Source organism: Lissotriton helveticus, chromosome 7 (genome assembly GCF_964261635.1).
Source record: "Lissotriton helveticus chromosome 7, aLisHel1.1, whole genome shotgun sequence".
Lineage (NCBI taxonomy): Eukaryota > Metazoa > Chordata > Amphibia > Caudata > Salamandridae > Lissotriton > Lissotriton helveticus.
In genome coordinates, this window is record NC_136068.1 from 145,861,317 (window position 1) to 145,884,085 (window position 22,769).

Below are 22,769 nucleotides of genomic sequence, written 5' to 3' on the forward strand. Positions count from 1 at the left end.
AAGTGGGCACCCACTTGGCAAGTGAGCTCCGGGAAAAACAGGAATATATCGGGGCATCAACAAAGGTGACGGGGAGTTGGTACATGAAGATCAGACTAAGGCTAATATTTTGGGAAACTTCTACCAAGACCTATATAGAGATACCCCCCCCCCAAACACTAAAGTGCAGTCAAGATTACCTGCCCCCTCTGGCACTTCCTGAGATCTCGCACGCCTGGAAAGAACAGTTACATGAACCTATAACGGAAGAGGAGGTGAGACAAGCCATCATGGCCTTAAAGCCCCATCAGTCACCAGGGACGGATGGACTAACAGCTCACTTTAATAAGACATACGCATCCAAACTGACTCCACACATCACGCCTTTATTTAACGACATAGCGGCCGTCCGGACGGGGGTGACACCGCCCATAGCAGAGGCACCAATTACAGTGATACCAAAACCAGGGAAGAATCCCAAAAACTGTGCTTCCTATAGGCCAATAGCACTACTTCATTTGGACGCCAAACTCTATTCAGCAATCCTAACGGCCCGTTTAGAAGACTTAATGTCTGGCATTATCCACCCAGACCAATCCGGATTCATAAAAGGGAGGCAAATACATGACAATATACGCAGGACAGTTCAGCTCATAGAAAAGGTGTCAAAGTTTAAAATCCCAGCAGTGATGGTAGGATTTAGAGCAGAGAAAGCCTTTAACAGGGTTGAATGGCACTTCCTGTTTCTTACGTTGGAACGCTTCGGATTTGGGGAAAAGTGTATTAAAATGATCAGAGCTAACTATGCGAGCCCCTGTTCTAGAGTCCTCTCACGTTGGATCGCTTCGGATTCGGGGAAAAGTTTATTAAAATGATCAGAGCCAAGTATGGGAGCCCGTGTTCCAGAGTGCTGGTGAACGGGGTGAGCTTGAGCCCCTTTGCACTAGGCTGAGGCACCCAACAGGGGTGCCAACTTTCCCCAATAAGGTTTACTCTGAGCATTGAGCCGCTGGCGGCTCAGCTCCAGGCGAAAACGGAAATCCAGAGGATTACTTTCGGGGGAGACAACAAAGTCTCATTGTTTGCGAACAACGTCCTCCTGATGCTCTCATCCCCCAGATCCTCCTTACGAGCTCTCCAGGGGGAACTGAGGAAATTCGAGGTGGCCGGGGGCTTCAGGGTTAATTTGACTAAATCTGACTTTGACGGAGGGGAAGAGGGTATTGATTCAGGGTGAGTTCCCATTGCATGGGCCAAAAATACAATAACGCACTTAGGGATCCAGGACACCCCTCCCTTAGAGGGTCTGTTCAAAGCAAACTTTCTGCCTTTACTTTCCCAAATACAGCAGGAACTGAAGAGGTGGAAACCCCTTTTTATTTCCTGGCTGGGCAGGATAAACGCAGTCAAAATGACCATACTCCCTAAAACGCTATACCGGTTTTAAGCGCTCCCTATAGAACTGAAGAAGGACTTTTTACGGGGGGTGCGCTCCATGATCCTAAATTATATCTGGCAGGGTGGGAGAGGCCGTCTACCCTTCCAGGTACTGTGGAAGCCAAGGTCTGAGGGGTGTGTGGCACTACCAGACTTTGGGCTATACTATAGAGCGGCCCATTTGAAAGTGATATTGGAATGGTCCTTGCGGGAGTCGGACAAGCACTGGCTCCACATGGACTGGGCTATAATGGGTAGGACAATATGGGACAACCATTGGAAGCCCAAAAAAGAGAGAACCCCAAAATGCTTACTTAAGTACCCCCACTCAAACCCCACTCAGGATCTGGGATGAGGTGACTCGTGGCCAGAGGTGGACCTCTTTTCCATCCCCATACACACCCATACATTTTAACCTGGAGTTCCCACAGGTGTTGGAGGCAGGCCCGTTTGATGCTTGGAGGGAGTGGGGATGCTTGGTCCTTTCTGACCTGTTCCACAATGAGGATATTCTAACCTTCGAATACTGCCAGCGGGATTTTAATGTATTACCAGCAGAACACTTCCACTACCTTCTGAAACATTGGGCACTCCATCCATCAATAAGGGAGGCAGCAACCCAGGAGCGAACCTCGATAGAATCCTTTGTGAGGAAGGCAGGCACCACAAGATGGGTAATTTCATATTTATATAGCCTTCTGGTCTCCACAAAGAGTACAGAGAGCCCGCGATACACTCACTTTTGGGAGATGACTCTAGGGAGAGAAATGACGGAAGGGGAATGGAAACACTTATGGGCCAACATCGCTAAACACACCCACTCGCTAGAAATAAGGGAAGCTCACTATAAGACAATATTTGATTGGTATCTATACCCTTTCAAACTCAAAAAGATCTATCCCCACACCTCAACCCTTTGCTGGAGGGGATGTGGCCTGTTGGGGGACTTCAGCCACATATGGTGGGACTGCCCTTCCATCAAACCATTCTGGGAGGAGATTCTGGCTCAAATGAAAGGTTCTGGGGTATCCCTTACCGGGCACGATTAAGGCGACCATCCTAGGAATCCGAGACGACAACTTAAAACACCAAACCAGGGCAGAAATGTCAATTGTGTGGGCACGTATGGGAGCGGCCAAAAAGGCCATAGCAGCAAACTGGAAGAAGAAGGAGGCGCCTGTGCTGGCACAATGGTACTGTCAGCTAAGGAGAATCAGTATGATGGAACTGATGGCAGACATCTTTTGGGAGGACTATAAAAAATGTTAATATAAGTGGGGTCCAGTGGTAATATACCTAACAAAGGGGCTCCCACTGGCGGTCTTCCCTCCCACACTGAGAGGCTTGCACCTATGCACAGATGAAGGATGTCACTCCACGCGTATGGACTCAGTAGGTAGCAAGGATATGCCAATACCCAGCTTCTCCACCACAGAGGAGGGGGGGAAGGTCAAGGGGGGGTGTTCTTAAAGTTATGCAATGTAATTTTTGTACTTTAAAGCCCTGCCAAAAAGCAATTTTATATCTTAGGTCCGGCACAGTCAAAGACTGTATACATGTTAGCAGGGGGTTGCACGCAGGATAAAATGCGAGGCCGGGTGCCTGATGATATGAAGCTGTAAAACCTTTTTTCCTTTTTTCAATAAACAGATTTTTGATTAAAAAAAAAATAAGAGAGTGGGTGTTCAGCAACAGGTTATCAAATACAAATATATCTCATGTCCTTACATTAACATTCCTTCGTTGCTCTCGTGGTCTAGGCTTTGCTTTTTGCGCGCCCCCAAAGAGGGCAAGTCTTGAATGGCCGGTCCCATAGCAGCTCCATCTACAGTCCTGGCTGCAGCAAGCTTCTTTTTCGCATCATTTTATCATCTGTTACCTGCAAACATTAGAAAGAGTTAATCACTCACGACCTGAGGCCAAGTGAATCACATGATTTAATGTGCACAATGAATAAGACACTCCTGAGACACGACAGCATGCCTACTAGGAATGCACCTAGGCCTGCAGCTAGCTGAAGTCTTTCTTCACTTTCTATACACGTACCACCTCACATTCCATAAAATGTTTAGGTTTGTAGACCTTTCATGAATACATTTTTAATAAAACAATAGACAGTGTTGAGGAGTAGTGGGCTTAAGTGATTCTGTGGCTGTAGTGTTTACCGCATAATAATGGATTTACAAATGTGCAAAACTTCCTAGGCAATCATGAAAAAGGGAAACTAATGCAAGGAGGGACGGACAACTAAGTAAATGCACATACATACATGTATTATTTATTTCTCAAAACCATATTTTATACACAAAATTATAAAAATGACAATTCATAAATCACAATAACACAAAAGAGATTTTTTTAAAAACAATAATAAAAAATCAACATAGAAGTAAATAGACAATTAACATTAAAAACCACGTTCAAGACAACGCCGAAACGCGCGTCGAAAAACATAAACTTGCCACCTTCGGTTTTTAATGTTAATTGTCTATTTACTTCTATGTTGATTTTTTATTATTGTTTTTTAAAAAATCTCTTTTGTGTTATTGTGATTTATGAATTGTCATTTTTATAATTTTGTGTATAAAATATGGTTTTGAGAAATAAATAATACATGTATGTATGTGCATTTACTTAGTTGTCCGTCCCTCCTTGCATTAGTTTCCCTTTTTCATGATTGCCTAGGAAGTTTTGCACATTTGTTTATTTCCCTGTCCTAGGAATCGCTATTTCTATTCAGGGGGCCCTTGTTTTTCACATATAATAATGGATTTACTACATCTGCCACATAATTTGCAGATTTCACAAATATGTTGTTTCTTGCTTTAAATGGATAGAAATAATACTGCTACAGTATGTGCAGTATAAATTACATTATTTTGCCTCATAGCTTGGATATTCTTGCAACATAAATTGCTTCTCCGGGTCACATAATCCTAGTAGCCCTGTTAATATTAAAACTTTGCTGAGTGGTTTGAAGAGCTGTCATTATAATGATGAAATTCAGTTTCACCGGAAAGAGTGACATATTTTCCATATTTCATGGTTCTGTGTGAAATATAGGCTTATATTCCATTTCATTTTATGCAATAAAAAGAACTAAACGTGTAGATGAGTGTATGTATGTGTGCGCGCACATGTGTATTCCATCACAGACACTGTCTGCGGTACACATTAAACCAGTGCTACATTCGCCTGCAGACACTGCTTGTATTATATTTTAGACCAGTGCTGCGCTCTACCCTTTTCATTGCCTGCAATTTGACCTCATCACTATCTACCTTTCACACCATCAAGGTCGGTCCACATTCCATCAGGACCTCCACTTCACCCATCCTATCAGCATCAGGGCTTGTATCATGCATTGCCCCAGTGCCTGCACTTCACTCCTCATAACGGTCACCTTGCCCCTATCTCTTACAGCAATTTATGCTTAAGACTGCTTGTAATGCATTTGCCACCACTGACGGTGGGAGAGCCTGGCATGAATGTATTAACGGCCCTGTTTTTAGGTCTCGCCTGTCGATGCGCATGCGCATCGAGCAAGGCGAGAGTATTGCGAGTTATCCACTCTTTATCCACACTGCAAGGAATCGTGGCGATTCCTTGCAGTGCCCGTGACTTTTAAGGTCAATGCGCATGCGCATTAAGCTTATGCGCATGCGCATTGACCTTAAAAGTCACGGGCGCGTGCATGTCCGTCTTTGTTTACCGTGTCGCATTTCTCCTCCCCCCTCCCCTCTCTTCCCTTCGGCTTGTTTGTTGATTTGACCCGCTCCGCCCCCTCCCCTTCCCACCGTGTCGCATTTCTCCTCCCCCCGCCCCTCTCTTCCCTCCGGCTTCGTTTTTTTTTTTGTTTATTTTACCCGCCGTGTCTCCGATCCTTTCGCTTGTTTATTTGAATGAGCGTTTCCCTGGCTTAGAGCGGCACCCAATTCATGGGTGCCTTACTTTAATGTATACAGATGCTTGCTCTCCTCCCTTTGTGAGTGTTTCTCTGGCTCAGGCAAGCATGCTGCTGGCTTTCACGTTCCTGTAGCTGTACCCTTTACATCCGTGTTCCTAACCTTACTGCTTCAGACTATTAAGCCACCTTCACACCACCAGCCCCCTTTAGCAGCCCACGCATGCTCCTCCGCACAGAGGTTCCAATCACAGTAACTGCATGCCACAGCTTCTTCGTAACTAACGTCCTCCTGTGCCGTGAACCTCAGAGAACGAACAAGAAAGAGGTTACTGGAGGTTCTTTCAGTGGGTACACACTCTCCCTGAAATCTCAGCTGAGGGGCACCGACAGCGAAACTGGTTAATGCAATCTAGTATCGCATTTCTCCTCCCCCCTCCCCTCTCTTCCCTTCGGCTTGTTTGTTGATTTGACCCGCTCCGCCCCCTCCCCTTCCCACCGTGTCGCATTTCTCCTCCCCCCTCCCCTCTCTTCCCTCCGGCTTCGTTTTTAGGTCTCGCCTGTCGATGCGCATGCGCATCGAGCAAGCGAGACTATAGGGGCTCATCGACTCTTTATCTAACTTGCAAGGAATCGTGGCGATTCCTTGCAGTGCCCGTGACTTTTAAGCTCAATGCGCATGTGCATTGAGCTTAAAAGCGCGTGCACAGCCGCCCGCATTCCTCCGACACCTTTGAAGTGAAGCTTAGCTTCACTTCAAAGGCCCGGCTTCTTCACACCTACATGCCGCTCTGCCCCGCTCCGCCCCCTCCCCATAGTCATCCTGCCTGCCCTCGACGTTCCCCCCGCCCCCTCCCGCCACGCAATGCCGAGAGCTTGATGGCGGCTTTGCTCTTCAGTGAACTTCTCCCTCCCGCTTTGGCTTTCCACCAGCATTTGCATGTCTTTGCTTACTTTCATCAGAGCGGTATACGGGTGCCTGTTCCCTGCTCTTTCCCCTCCCATTTGAGCAACATTTGCACTCCTTTGTTTTAAATGCTCCACAACGTGATCACCGTCATCCTGCCTGCCCTCGACGTTCCCCCCGCCCCCTCCCGCCACGCAATGCCGAGAGCTTGATGGCGGCTTTCCTCTTCAGTGAACTTCTCCCTCCCGCTTTGGCTTTCCACCAGCATTTGCATGTCTTTGCTTACTTTCATCAGAGCGGTATACGGGTGCCTGTTCCCTGCTCTTTCCCCTCCCATTTGAGCAACATTTGCACTCCTTTGTTTTAAATGCTCCACAACGTGATCACCCGATCCTGGATGGTTTAAAGGCATTCCCTACATCGTGTGTAATTGTGCATCACGATAATAGATCCGTACTCCGGGGATGATTAATATTCCTTTTTTTTCACACTATGCATTTATAAGCTCTGTGAATAACGCTTGCCTTTATTTACAAAATACGCGCCTCACCCTCCATTGCATAATTTTTATTAGCCTTGCGTCTCCCGTGCAATTCCCCCTTCCGCTACGGCTTTCCACCAGCATTTGTTTGTTTACTTTCATCAAAGCGGTACAAGGGCATCTGTTCAGTGCACTTCCCTCTCCCGCTTCGGCTTTAAGATGCATTTGTATTTTTAATGCTCCACGTTTGTTCACCCGATCCTGAGTGGTTTACACGCGTTCCCTACATAACGTGTAATTGTGTGTCCCGAGCATGGGTCCATACTCTGGGGGTGAGTACTACTCCTTTTTTTATTTATACACATATTGCTCTCAATTTCCACATGCATACAATATTCAGGTAAGTCACCCATATATGCTCTTCCGATTGTCTCATGTTATCACACCACTGCAACAAAAAAAAAGTATTGTACAATGCAATGGGTCTCGAATTAATAATTGGCAAAGCAAAATATGTCGACAAGTGAACTGATTAAAATATCTAAAATGTAAATTACAGTGTTATTTACATTTTGCGCTAGTTTTGTTGGCCTGCCTCTGCTTTTAAGTGTTCTGTTTACTTCCTGCAAGGGGGTTTGCCCTTCAGTGCCATGCTGTGTGCTTCAGGTTTGCTGCTACTTAATCCCCCAGCCACTCCCACCTCACAGCAGTTTTTTTAATTTTTTGGCAGTATTATATAGCGTGAACTCAACCCTGAAGGTATCAGGGCGCTTTACATTAACACCAGTTGCATTACAGATGGACACATTCAATTTTCAGGCGGTGGAGACTGAAACCTGGTTGCCCAGCGTCAAGGTCAGCCTCAATGGCCCTTAACCACATTCAACCAATGCTCCATCCTCTCCTCCTTCTTTTATGGCCCCTCCACGTCCCCGTTTCATTTTTTTTAAGGCACATTTTTACCGAGACGGAGACTTGAGTCCGGTTCCCCAGTCCCATAGTCAGCAGCTCTGGAGGTTATGCAACAGCCTCTCACCTGATAGGCATAGGCATCAGTGAGTTTGGCTGCAAGTGTCGTCTTTTATTTTTTTCCCCGCTTGATTTTTTCGCGGAAATAACTTTAGAATAGCGTCATTCCAACTCAAAATAAACATAGCTCACCATAAAAGCAACTCATAAATAAAGGCCTATTGGACAAAACGTTTTTGTAGAAATTTTCTCAGCGGGTCTTGTAGCGTGGATCATCATAGGTGAGTTGCTGTCACTTTCATGCATTTCTCTATCATTGCAGGACATGCGACACCCAGTGGCCATGGCTAACAGTGCTTCAAATTACGGAAAGCCAGTGTCTATTAAACACGGCGCCTTGATAATATTTTTTTTAAAACGATTCGTCCGCAGTCATGTTGATCATGGCATTTAAATATTGTTGTAAAGGAATATTGAAGACCTGGTTTGTGAATGGGCCTCATTATCTATGCAGGTTCCCCTCGCTCCATTCAAGCCTCTCTCCCTCCTCTGCTCTTTTCTACAGACCCCGTGGGGAGGAGGAAGTGCTCTCTTCATGACCACAAACTTTAACGCCCTCGCAATCTCCTACTTTGGCACCATTGGTGCACCGATTTTATATAATTGTCTGTGCGCGTATATGCCTTTGTTTTTAAAATAAATTAAACACTGCTCTTAGTCCCAAATCAGACACTCTATCACTGACGCTTTGGGATCTTACGGGATTATTGCCCCAGCTACCATGTCAGGGAGGGAACGAGAGAAGCACCGGGAAGCCAGCAGCTAGCCCCCTCCTCTTCTCTGTGATGGATGCAGCTAATTGCACTCAGCTCCTTCTCAGCAGAGGCTGCGAGCATCTCCCCTCCCCCTCTCCGTGCATTTTTTGTGAATGGGCCTCATTATCTATGCAGGTTCCCCTCGCTCCATTCAAGCCTCTCTCCCTCCTCTGCTCTTTTCTACAGACCCCGTGGGGAGGAGGAAGTGCTCTCTTCATGACCACAAACTTTAACGCCCTCGCAATCTCCTACTTTGGCACCATTGGTGCACCGATTTTATATAATTGTCTGTGCGCGTATATGCCTTTGTTTTTAAAATAAATTAAACACTGCTCTTAGTCCCAAATCAGACACTCTATCACTGACGCTTTGGGAGCTTACGGGATTATTGCCCCAGCTACCATGTCAGGGAGGGAACGAGAGAAGCACCGGGAAGCCAGCAGCTCCCAGTGCAGGATATGGGCTGCCACGGTATACAAAAAGAGAATGATAGTAGGAGACTTACGAGTCTCCTACTATCATTCTCTTTTTGTATACCGTGGCAGCCCATGCTACCCCCCAAATACCGATTTGAACCCTCACTCACCCTCACTCACCCTCACTCACCCTCACTCACTCACCCTCACTCACCCTCACTCACCCTCACTCACCCTCACTCACCCTCACTCACCCTCACTCACCCTCACCCACCCTCACTCACCCTCACCCTCACTCACCCTCACCCTCACTCACCCTCACTAACCCTCACCCTCACTCACCCTCACCCTCACTCACCCTCACCCTCACTCACCCTCAACCCCTCACCCTCACTCACCCTCAACCCCTCACTCACCCTCACTCCCTCACCCTCACTCACCCTCACACTCACTCACCCTCAACCCCTCACCCTCACTCACCCTCAACCCCTCACCCTCAACCCCTCACCCTCACTCACCCTCAACCCCTCACCCTCAACCCCTCACCCTCAACCCCTCACCCTCACTCACCCTCACCCTCAACCCCTCACCCTCAACCCCTCACCCTCACTCTCACTCACCCTCAACCCCTCACCCTCACTCACCCTCACCCTCAACCCCTCACCCTCAACCCCTCACCCTCAACCCCTCACCCTCACTCTCACTCACCCTCACTCACTCACCCTCACTCACCCTCACTCACTCACCCTCACTCACCCTCACTCACCCTCACTCACCCTCACTCACCCCCTCACCCTCAACCCCTCACTCACCCTCACTCTCACTCATCCTCACTCACCCTCAACCCCCCACCCTCACTCACCCTCAACCCCTCACCCTAACTCACCCTCACCCTCACTCACCCTCAACCCCTCACTCACCCTCACTCACCCTCAACCCCTCAACATCAACCCCTCACCCTCACTCACCCTCACTCACCCTCACTCACCCTCACCCTCACTCACCCTCACCCTCACTCACCCTCACCCTCACTCACCCTCACCCTCACTCACCCTCACCCTCACTCACCCTCACTCACCCTCACCCTCACTCACCCTCACTCACCCTCACTCACCCTCACCCACCCTCACCCACTCTCACCCTCACTCTCACTCACCCTCACTCACCCTCACTCACCCTCACTCACCCTCACTCACCCTCACTCTCACTCACCCTCAACCCCTCACTCACCCTCACTCACCCTCAACCCCTCAACATCAACCCCTCACCCTCACTCACCCTCACCCTCACTCACCCTCACCCTCACTCACCCTCACCCTCACTCACCCTCATCCTCACTCACCCTCACCTTCACTCACTCACTCACCCTCACTCACCCTCACCCTCACTCACCCTCACCCTCACTCACCCTCACTCACCCTCACTCACCCTCACTCACCCTCACTCACCCTCACTCACCCTCACCCTCACTCACCCTCACCCTCACTCACCCTCACCCACTCTCACCCTCACCCACTCTCACCCTCACCCACTCTCACCCTCACTCACCCTCACCCTCACTCACCCTCACTCTCACTCACCCTCAACCCCTCACTCAACCTCACTCACCCTCACCCACCCTCACCCACCCTCACTCACCCTCAACCCCTCACCCTCACACAGTGCAATAGGTCTCGGAGCATTTGAGTTAGAGCTTTTAGAAATGTTTATGGCTTTTTTTTTTTAATTCTTTAGCATTGGCTACAGGAAACAAAAATGCTAAAGATTTACAAAAAAACCCATAAACAATTCTAAAAGCACTAACTCTAATGCTGCGAGACCTATTGCATTTCCAATGCTTGTTTTTTTTGTTTATTTTACCCGCCGTGTCTCCGATCCTTTCGCTTGTTTATTTGAATGAGCGTTTCCCTGGCTTAGAGCGGCACCCAATTCATGGGTGCCTTACTTTAATGTATACAGATGCTTGCTCTCCTCCCTTTGTGAGTGTTTCTCTGGCTCAGGCAAGCATGCTGCTGGCTTTCACGTTCCTGTAGCTGTACCCTTTACATCCGTGTTCCTAACCTTACTGCTTCAGACTATTAAGCCACCTTCACACCACCAGCCCCCTTTAGCAGCCCACGCATGCTCCTCCGCACAGAGGTTCCAATCACAGTAACTGCATGCCACAGCTTCTTCGTAACTAACGTCCTCCTGTGCCGTGAACCTCAGAGAACGAACAAGAAAGAGGTTACTGGAGGTTCTTTCAGTGGGTACACACTCTCCCTGAAATCTCAGCTGAGGGGCACCGACAGCGAAACTGGTTAATGCAATCTAGTAGCACAATTAGGGGAGTGATGATCATTTTTATGTGTTGATACATTTTAATTATTCAATGAAAGTTTTACTGCATTTTTTTTTTTGTTGGGTAGCTTCATCATTAACAATGGCGGCGCGTGCCTTTATTCATCTTTAATAATGGCGGTAGCATGCCTTTCTTTTGTTCTGCGCGGCTCGCCCATCTCTTTATTTACTTTGCTGTCATTCAGAAGCTGTCAGTGGTGGCCGCTGTTCAACAGCCTGTTGCGTTTTTGCGGTCACAGGAAACAAAGTTCCAAAACGTTCCTGGGGCCGTAATCGAAAAATGTCATGTCAGCATTAGGAATAGGCGTGGCAGAAAGCAGCATAGCTTTTTCACACCGCCTACAATGTCTCCAGCCTTATATCTGCTTTATTCGCTACAATCAGCAAGTCATGAATATTTGTTGGGCGAAGCGACATTTAACGCTTTGCAGTGAGTTATAGTGCGTGTGCATTTACACATGGGGAAGGGGGTTGTTAAGCGCCTGCTGCACAAAACATTGCTCTAGGAGCGCTGCGCAGCAGACAATGGAAATCCGATGGAAGTAGATAAGCACTAATCACTGGTTACATTCTCAATGGCTCCCAATGCTGATAAATAATGTTTAATATTTGTTATCAGACGCCACAGTGGAGCCGCTGCAGTTCTGTGTTCATTTCCACACAGAAAGCCGGCCCTCTTCTTTCTCTCACTAGCTCGCCTCCAACCCTCATCTCCCAATGTAATTTCATGTAATTCTTTTAGTGAACGACTTTATTACAATGATGCCAAATCCACGATAAGAAGACAAGCAGGTTTATTGCAGCACAGCTAAGGCGTCCGCCCAGGTTGATCTCCAGATGCAACTGGAGATAACTGAGTGGAATATACAGTTACAGGCACTCCATTAAGAATGTAGAACGCCATGTGAAAATACACAGAGCGCACAACAACCAGGCCTCATCAGCTGTACCTCAAAACAACCAGGACTCATCACCCCTCTCTCACAACAACCAGGCCTCATCACCCCTCTCTCACAACACTCACTCTCACTCACCCTCAACCCCTCAGCCTCACCCTCACCCTCACTCACCCTCAACCCCTCACCCTCACTCACCCTCACTCACCCTCACCCTCACTCACCCTCAACCCCTCACCCTCACTCATTCACCCTCACTCACCCTCAACCCCTCCCCCTCGACCCCTCCCCCTCAACCCCTCACCCTCACCCTCACTCACCCTCACTCACCCTCAACCCCTCACCCTCAAACCCTCACTCACCCTCAACCCCTCACCCTCAACCCCTCACTCACCCTCACTCTCACTCATCCTCACTCACCCTCAACCCCTCACCCTCAACCCCTCACTCGCCCTCACTCTCACTCACCCTCACTCAGCCTCAACTACTCCCCCTCACTCACCCAAAACCCCTCACCCTCACTCACCCTCAACCCCTCACCCTCAAACCCTCACTCACCCTCAACCCCTCACCCTCACTCACCCTCAACCCCTCACCCTCACTCACTCACCCTCAACCCCTCACCCCCTCACTCACCCTCACTCTCACTCACCCTCACTCAGCCTCAACTACTCCCCCTCACTCACCCAAAACCCCTCACCCTCACTCACCCTCACCCTCAACACCTCACTCACCCTCACCCTCACCCACCCTCACCCTCACTCACCCTCAACACCTCACCCTCAACCTCAACCCCTCACCCTCACTCCCCCTCACTCACCCTCACTCACCCTCACTCTCACTCACCCTCAACCCCTCACCCTCACTCACCCTCACTCACCCTCACTCACCCTCACACAGTGCAATAGTTCTCAGACCATTTCAGTTAGAGCTTTTAGAAATGTTTATGGCTTTTTTTATTTGTAATACTTTAGCATTGGCTACAGGAAACAAAAATGCTAAACATTGACAAAAAAAACCCATAAACAATTCTAAAAGCACTAACTCTAATGGTGCGAGACCTATTGCATTTCCAATGCTTGTTTCAGATGCCGGTTATCCTGCTTGTGAAGGGTACCCAGTGGAGAGCTGCATGGCCTTGGAACCATTTCTTATTCAGATGTGCCCAGAGAGCATGCGCCTCTGCGCTGCCTTTTGGTTTGTGCTCTACTGAGTTACTTGGCACTTGTTGACAGACTAAAATGCTGAGACATGGAGTTAAAATGGCCCCGTCCATAAACGAGGGCAACAGACGCTCTGTGCTCCTATTCGGTTGCATTGTGTGATGTGTGGTTAGGGATTTGTTTTTATCTACCCATCCAGTGTGAGTGTTGCTCAAGAAAGTGCAAGAGCTTTGTTCTGGTAACAAGACATTTCTCATGCAGCTGGCTGTGGAGGAATGTCGATCTCAAAGGATGCGCGCAGCAGGGTTTTGCCACCTGTGGTGGGTTGAACGCAGGCCCTACGGGCAACCCGTGCTGCACAGTTGAGTAACGCAAACTGTTGGATTTTCCTTGCAGAACTTGATGAGGGGCTCCTGACTCATATCTCACCAATAATCATTTGCCTTGGGCTGAATGAAATGAAATAATGAAATATTATTTGTAACGCGCAGCTATGCCCAGTGGGCGTCAAGGCGCCTAAACCAAAATATAAAGCTGATAGCAGACAGAAACAGAACCTACTGGTATGCCTCAATAAAGAGCCAGGTCTTCAATGACTTCCTAAAGAGGTCAAGGGAAGGAAGTCGTTTGATTTCGAGGGGGAGTGAGTTCCAAGTAAGAGGTGCCAATATGGAAAAAGCTTTGGACCCCCATCTGGCCTTCTTGGCTCTGGGGATTACCAGTTGGTGTTGCTCGCTGGAACGTAAACATCTACTCGGAACATATCTAATAAGTAATGAACCAAGGGCATCAGCCGAGCCTGCAGTTAGAGCCTTATAGGTAAGGCAAAGGAGTTTGAAAATGACCCTTGACGGGATGGGAAGCCAGTGGAGGTTCTTCCTCGCTAGGGTCATAGAAGATAACCAGGGCAAAGCGAGAGCAAACCGCGCTGCCGCGTTCTGTATGACCTGTAGACGCTGGAGCAAGCCCTTGTTGGCCCCGGCGTACACTGCGTTACAGTAGTCGAGCCTTGAGCCAACAAGGGCAATCACCACCTGTTTCCGCGCCTGTGGGGACAGATAGTGTACAATCCTTTTCAGGGTCTTGATGACACCCCAACAGGTCGCCACCGTTCTATTCACCTGTAGCTCCATGGAGAGCTGGGTGTCAAAGATGACCCCTAGGTTTCTAGCAGATTTGGTAGGTATAGGGCAGCTACCTAGAGAAGGAGGCCACCAGTCATCTGACCATATGTCCTGGTCCTTGCCAAAGACCAGGACCTCTGTCTTGTCCCCGTTCAACTTCAGGGAGTTGGAGACCATCCACTCTGCAACAAGTTGCATGCAGGCCCTGAAGTTAGAAGCAGTTTCACTGACAGAGTGGGTCAGGGATACCATAATCTGCGTGTCGTCAGCATACGACACTACCTCCATCCCCTGAGATCTTACAAGTCTTGCAAGGGGGGCCACATAGATGTTGAACAGGGTCGGACTCAATGCCGACCCCTGTGGCACCCCACACTGCAAAGACTTGGCAGGGGAGAGGTATTCACCTAGCATGACACGCTGCTCTCGATGTTGTAGAAAGGAGCTCAGGAGACTGAGCGCTGGTCCGACTACCCCTGCCTCCCTTAACCTAGATGTTAAAGTCAAGGGAGACAGGGTGTCGAAAGCTGCTGAAAGATCAAGCAGCACCAGTACGGTGGTAAGACCCAAATCTACTTTTCTGCGGATGTTGTCCATGACTTTTGTCAAGGCAGACTCCGTGCTATGTAGCTTTCTAAAGCCATGTTGGGACCCATCCAGGAAGCCAGAGGCGTCGAGGAAGTTCGAAAGATGGAGATTCAAGTGGGTCTCCAACATCTTAGCAGGGGCTGGCAGCAGAGAGATGGGTCTAAAATTTTTCAGCACTCCAGGGTCTAAAGTGGTCTTTTTCAGAAGCGGCTTTACAATAGCTCTCTTCCAGAGTGATGGAAAAGTGCCCTGTTCCAGCGCTCCATTCATTACCTCAAGCATAGAGGGAAGAATTATCTCTCTGCAGTTTTTAAGTACCTTAAGGGGCAGAGGATCAAGAGGGGATGAAGATTTAGTTTTATCCAGTAAGCTACTGAGATCTTCTAGCGTAAGAGCCGGGAAGTGTTCAAGGGATGGAGGGGAGTCTACATTCCAAGCTTCCAATCGTGTGATTTGCACGGAATCCTCCAAGCTGAGTAAGTTCCTCTGCGCCTTTAGGGCTATGTAGATATCGTCTATCTTATTATAGAAAAAGTTCGATATATCATCACATAACTCCTGGGAAGCAACAACTGGATCAGGAACCTGAAAAGAGCAAAGGGAGTCTACAATTTTAAAAAGCTCTTTGGAGGATGTTAACGAACAGGTTAAGTTGGAAAAATAGACCTGTTTTTCCTTGATGATTCGCTTTCTATACTCCCGTAGTAGACTCTTGTAACCTTCTCTATCTTTTAAATCCCAAGATTTACGCCAGCCACGTTCCTTCTGTCTACATTGTTGTCTGAGCAGCCTCAGATCGGCAGAGAACCAAGGGGCAGATGGCTTCTGTCTAGCTGCAAATTTCAGGGAAGGGGGGGCAAGCTCATCAGCAGCTTTGATAATGACATCAGTTAAGTCTTGAGCCGAGTCATCAACCTTCTGTTTAGTTGAAATACTGATGTTGCGGAAAAAAGGTGCAAGTGCTTCCTTAGTAAAATTTTTGAAGCTCCTTTTAGATTGTTTTTTACCAGTGTCAGCCGTGACATCAGGACAAGGAATGTCTAGAGAAAGCGGGACTGCTAGGTGATCTGACCATGTAATTGGTACCGGTAAACCGACTTCAAGTCTGGAATCGTTGGAGAAAATCCCATCAAGGATGTGCCCCGCCTGATGGGTCGGGTGGAGAACAAGTTGGACAAGATCGCAAGCCTCCAAGGAATTAAGCAGAGAAGAGGTATCTTTAGATGCAGAATCCTCTAAATGGAAATTAATGTCACCCAGAATAGTAAAATGAGGCCTACCAAAATAAGGTTCTAAAATTCTAAAAAGTTCTGGGCAAAAATTGACTCTGGACCCGGGGGGTCTATAAAGCAGTATGCCGGAGAAAGAGCTCACCGGAGTGTGCGTAATACAGAAATAGAGTGCTTCGAAAGGATCTGAGGAGACTGATAAAGGTTTTATTATGCAGGAGAGAGTAGATTTAAAAAGAATGGCTATTCCACCTCCTCTACAACGTTCTCTGTCTAACCTTAGAAAGGAATAACCTTCAGGTATAGCCAGGAGAAGATCATGACCAGCGGACTCAGAAGCCCAAGTTTCTGTAACAAAAACCCAATCTGGATTTCTCAAGCTAACAAAGTCATGAAATTCAATCCCATGTTTAATCAGAGAACGAGCATTAACCAAAAAACCCTGTTTGGGTTGAGAAATATAACTGGTGGACTGAGGAGGGGTGGTACGAATAGGGGATTGACTAGAACAAATAAAAGAGCTGTTGCACGAGGGACAAAAACGAGCCCGGCTCAGAACTTCAGGTCTGAGCCGGTGATGGCAGCAAAGTGCACGAGGTCTCAGAGAACAAAGGGTATTGTAGAGATTCTCTGGTGGAGGGGGAGAATGAACGACGGAGAGCCCAGGGTCCAGCCCGTCCTGCAGCGCGTCCTCAGCGCGGACGGGCTGAACTCTGGCGTAACTCCGGCGTCAGTCTGGCGTCCCCGCAGCGCGTATCCGCTGCGCGTCTGCATGACTCTCTTAAGTATCCGCCTAGCGTCCTCCTGGCGACTAGAGCGCGATACCAGCCAATCAGCGATAGTGTTAAGCCATCCCTATCCAAGATGGCGCTGAAAACGGACCTGCGCCGGGAAGCGGACCCGCCAAACAGCGGTGGGTGTCACCAAGTTAAATGCAGGTAAGGGCCAGGTGCAGCGAGCGCTATTAAAAACAGGGGATAATAAATGAGGAATAAAAATAAATGAAAAACGAGGCAATATTAAAACGAGCAGCAGCTCGGTTCCTGCAGTGCATTAAGCGCATGCACAGTTCAACTGTCAGCTAGAAAGAGAGAGCAGAGGGTTTACCTCTCTTAAGTATCCGCCTAGCGTCCTCCTGGCGACTAGAGCGCGATACCAGCCAATCAGCGATAGTGTTAAGCCATCCCTATCCAAGATGGCGCTGAAAACGGACCTGCGCCGGGAAGCGGACCCGCCAAACAGCGGTGGGTGTCACCAAGTTAAATGCAGGTAAGGGCCAGGTGCAGCGAGCGCTATTAAAAACAGGGGATAATAAATGAGGAATAAAAATAAATGAAAAACGAGGCAATATTAAAACGAGCAGCAGCTCGGTTCCTGCAGTGCATTAAGCGCATGCACAGTTCAACTGTCAGCTAGAAAGCACTCTAAAGGGACCTGGGGTCTCCCTGCACCGCAGTGACCTGTATTAATGTTTTCTGCAGACTTTAGTTGCATCTCCGGGACAATGTCACTGAACAGGAACACGCAGACTACTCTGCTTGCAGTAATACAGCTTCACGCTCAGGAGATTAGCGTGCAGCACGAGATCATATAGAAAAAGAATGCTCCTCGGACATCATCACCGGGTTCTGACACGCTTACGGGTACAGTCATTTTATGTTATTTTACACTCAATAACGGATTAAGAAGACACCCCAAAGACTCTTCCCTAATCAGTTCCCCATGAGGTAGCATAAGTATGGCAGCTATGATTAGATAGGGCAGGGATCTTCACATTAAGCATGGTCTTCCAGGGAAGGCTGCCTTTATGGCAGAAGACCATAGACATTGACTGGACTGAACATACTTCAAGAGCAGAAAAACTATAGTATGTGAAAGGTTCTCTATGAGCACAGATAGAAGACCGTAAAATATACATTTCAAGTCCTACCAGACGACATCAACATCAATTTCAACTTTTGGGATGTCTGAATAAATTGCACTACGAACTTAGTCTACATATTATCTCATGAATGTTGGAAATTAATTAACCAAATTATTTCACGTTAAATAAGGTTATATAAATAAACCTAACCATTGAATTTATAGGCGTCCCTCTCCTCCCCAACTGCCAACAGTACCTGGACTGGGAGAGGATAACTTGAGATGTCACAGAATTTGCTTTCAGTTTTGTTACTCCAGGCGGTTGGAAGGGGAGGGGGGTCTTTATATCGGGTATATTATGGAGTACCAGTCAGGGTTATTTGGTAGAAGATGTGCACTGTGTCCTTCAGTGACTGCATAGCTGGAAGACAATTTATCCTGATCTTTTAAAGAATGTATATTGCACTTGTATGTACATTTTACATAAAGCTTGTTGCAAAAACCCAATAAAGTTTATTTCAAAAAATAATTTATTTGATAGACCTCTGTGATTTTATGTAATACATATCACCAAATTAATCAAATAGTCTCTGCCGTCATCTCTATTACAGTGGTTATTGTATTATCAACTCATCCCATTCAACTATCGCATCCTAAGTGTTGCTGTTGTGTAGTTAATTAACACCTTCACAATTTATTATTACATAGGAGTTGAGATAGTCCGAAAGTCTCATAATTTTTATATTCAATGTGTAAATTCCAAGTGTAAAAATAAATTACAAGATATGAAACCACAAGCTCATTCTTCAGGAATCAATATTCAAAATTTTAAAATGTATATATAATCATTTAACGTCTGTAACAGGCAAATTTCCTCACATAAGCCGGCATCTGCAACATAAACAAAAACAACTGTAAGTTTGTGTGGATTCTGCTGTAGTGGTGCATACTGACACCATCTTATATACCATATTGCAGTGGTTATCCTATAAAAAGTTAACTCAGAACTCTATCTGCCTGATTCAGCCTCTTATTCAAGTACATAGCCAGCAAGGTTTTAACATCTACATTTTTCACGTATCTAACAAAGGCAGGTAAAAGCAGTTTGTCACTACATTTAAAACATTTTTTAATTGCTGCATTACAAGTCCTCAACCCTAGTCCATGGAATAATGGTTTTAAGATGCATTGCCCTTTTACTGATCACGCTTGGACAGGGGCAGAAAAAAATTACTCAATGTACAACTTGTAAAATTTCAATAAATAAATCCATTTATCGGAAGTGGTCTTATTTTTCACTACTGACCAGCATCGCTGAAACTCAACAGCCTAGTATGCACAAAAACGATTTTTATACACTTTCTCAAATTATATGCAAAGTAGGCTATACGCCTTTATGCCTCTAAAGGCAACATAATCTAAAATTTTGCAACCTCTTTTTTAATCTTATATCATACATGGCCACAGAGACTTAGCAATATTCCACTTTTTCTTACATAAAGCCAATATACATTGAATAAAAAATACGAGTGAGGTTCTTCATATAGTTTTAAATTATACATCAAATCAAACAAGGGTCTAACATCTAAAGATGGATCAAAGGGCTGCGGTATTGTGGGGTTCAACCTTTGAAATTCCAGACATTCGTATGCTGTCCAGGGTCTGGAAGGCCCCCAAAGATCTAACAAATCCCACTGGAGCCGGTTATCTCCCTCCCTGGAACACTCCTCCCTTCTCAGACCGATGCGAGTGCTCTGTAAAGCTCTGGGTCACCTCTACCCACATCTGATAGAGTACGTCTACGTGTCCCGCATACTTCCTCTGGCAACAATGCTTCTTCTGCCTTTGACCACTGTTCCACTTCCACCAGCCCCCTAGCGAAAAATAGAGCCTACTCCTGCATTCCAAATACTGGCTACCAGTTTCCCAGATGGGGCTAGGGCAAGGTCCAGCAGTTTATGACCAACCTTCTTGGGTGTAAGTCTGGAGATACCGCCCAATAGGCAGACCTCGGTGGTACATACATCTCCCTACCCAAGTGCCACAATTTTGTCCCAGTAAGTGAGTACCACAGGGCAGGCACAATAATCAGATATGTAGAATTTGCGTCTAACCTCCTTTTTCAGGACACTTTTCAAGATAACAAATAAGCTCTTGTTCCAATACCCCTCTTTTCTGAGCTCCCTCTGGGCGGTATTCGGGTTTACAGACCACCTATTGGACTTAGCTGTATAAATGATTAGTTATTTCCATAAAATGGTCTTGACTTTCCAGGGCTAGCACTTTTATTCCAATCTATGCATCTAATTAGCACAGCGTTACATACCTATTGTTGATTTTCCAAAACAAATTCCAGTCTTATATGAAACTGAGAATTGGAGCAGGGCACAATAAATAACAGTGTGAATAAATAACAACCGGAAAGAAAGGTTGTCCACAAGGGACTCATTGCCATAGCTAACGTCTGGTAAGAAATCTGCACAAATAATTTCTAATAGAGGTTTTGAAGAAGGGCCGGAGATGCTAGCTTGTAAATAAGATACTCTTTATAGTTTTAGGTTGAATTGATGATTTGAAGCTCATGGCTCCCATGCAACCACTCAGATATCCAAGATGTTGATATTGTAATAGGTTCTCCCTATAATAACCAACTGCGATTCATAACCCTTTTCCCCCAATTATTAATGAATATGTTTTTGAAAGACTGATTCTTAAGAAGCTGTTTGCACAATTGGTGTCCATGCCAGAGAGAACATGCTAAAGGCCAAAACGTATTTGGTCTAAAAAGACTGTTGCCCATGTGTTGCAGAATTGGCACTTCTCGGTCCCACTAATTTATTGGACCTAGAGCTATCATTCACAAGGGCAAGACCTATCCCAGCAACAGATTAAAAAGCAGACTCAACAAGCAACCCTGGTTCAACCCTTATTTTGAATATATTCTGCTTAGTATGGAGTTAGTATTCTTCCTTAATTTAGTATAAACCTAGCTGTTATAGTACAGCTGCTGGATTGCTCTGAAAGGTAGTGGGGGGAGATTCCCCTCAGATGAAATTTACTCAACAGAAAAGTTTTGTTTATACCATCAAACGCTGTTTTAAAGTCAACAGAACAGGCTATAGAGGAGTCATTTCAGTAATTAATCCAGTATTTCCATATTTGTTCTGCTTTGTGCAGTTATTCACAGGATAATGAAGACACGTATGCATAAAACATGAAGTCTGTCACATATCCGACATAGTAACTATGTCAGAAATGTACCTGATTAAGTTCTGTATTGTCATAAAGGAACAAAATGTGTTGGCTGCTATGTTTTGATGAAGAATAATTAGAAATTTTAACTAACGATTTGAATTGTTTGTTATTCCGTTAAATTTTAAAGTTTGCCCTTCACATTTGGATAGACTGGCTGGTTCTGCACGTTTGCAGTGGCATTCGTAGCCGCGGAATACCGGGAAAAGGAGCACTTGATGACGAAACCTTTATAAAGACTTCTCTTTGGTGCGCTGCCACAGTTGGTTACATAGTTTATCTATACTAATGCATCATAACAAGTTAAAAAGCACACCCTAACCACTTAACATTAAATAATGAATTCTCGCACAGCTATCAAACATTACTGACAAGAAAAGCAAATGATTTTTTAGTTGCACTGAAGATGCCATTTTTTATCACGAAACAAATGGTGGCACTTTAGGTTATTTCGAGCTCAATATATAAGGACTTATAATTTTTTTCCAAACCTTTTTAATTGTTACTTCTAACGTTTCGATCATACACTGAAAAAAAGAATATCGGGACAGTACACAACATCTTATTCAGGTGCTTTCTGCCTGGCTTTTCGGTGGGGTGGGGGTGGGGGGGGACTCGAACAGGTGGCCGATATGTTTTTTTCTTAAAAAGGTGACTACCCTACATGAGTGGAAATACATTTGAGAGAAACCAAAGAACACAAGTTAAAAATACACATTCATCCCGTAATAAGATAGCAATGTGAGATTTTAAGGGGGGGGGCAGGGGTGAGGGGGCCTCACTGGGAGCATAAAAGCTTACCTCGCGTTACAGCCATCGTGTCCTTTCCAGCGTAGCTCACCTGCTACACTGGTTAGTTTATTTGATGTGAAAAAGAGTGTGGATAAACGAGTGTCCATATTCATTACGCAGAAACATTGCTGTGCGTTTATATGAATGTCATCAAAGAGCCAATGTGAACAAACGTATGTACCGAAATATGTATATATATATATATATATATATATATATATATATATATATATATAGACGCCGATCGATGTCTGTATGATTTCTTTAAGTACTTAGCAAAAACACTGTATAAAACGCACAAAGTATCGTTAATTCTACGAGGGACGCGAAGACTCAGTGTAGTACTGGCGACTTAGGTCCTGCTCTCCTTCCTATCAAACAGCCCGCAACATCCGTTGTTTCCTTGGACCCAAAACCTCTGTGGCTCTCAGCTGAGATGATAAATAAACGCTAGACCCCGCCCCCTTCCAGCTTCCCTGGACAGGTAAACAGTAGTCATGGAAAAAAGGCTTAACTCCTGTCTCCTGTACAGAACAAAAGATGTGTTGCGAATTTCCCATCCGCTGGCGGTAAATGCTTTGGCTACCATTAAACTACTGTTTTTCTTTAGCACT

At 46.2% G+C, this 22,769-nt stretch overlaps 1 protein-coding gene across 2 annotated transcripts in view; it reads right to left on the reverse strand.

Annotated features, from left to right (window-relative positions):
* Nucleotides 1–22,570, reverse strand: part of FAM217B (family with sequence similarity 217 member B) — a 121,435-nt gene extending 98,865 nt beyond the window's left edge. Inside the window, exons 1-2 of one of the 2 annotated variants that reach the window (XM_078651820.1) lie at nt 22,455–22,570; nt 3,145–3,295 (exon numbers count right to left, since the gene is read on the reverse strand). In XM_078651820.1, the coding sequence (XP_078507946.1) occupies nt 3,145–3,230 (86 nt within the window). In that variant the 5' untranslated portion in view covers nt 3,231–3,295; nt 22,455–22,570. Of the gene's footprint in view, nt 1–3,144; nt 3,296–22,164 lie in introns of both variants that reach the window. The other variant, XM_078651819.1, reaches the window with a different exon arrangement.
* Nucleotides 22,571–22,769: the final 199 nt, after the last annotated feature.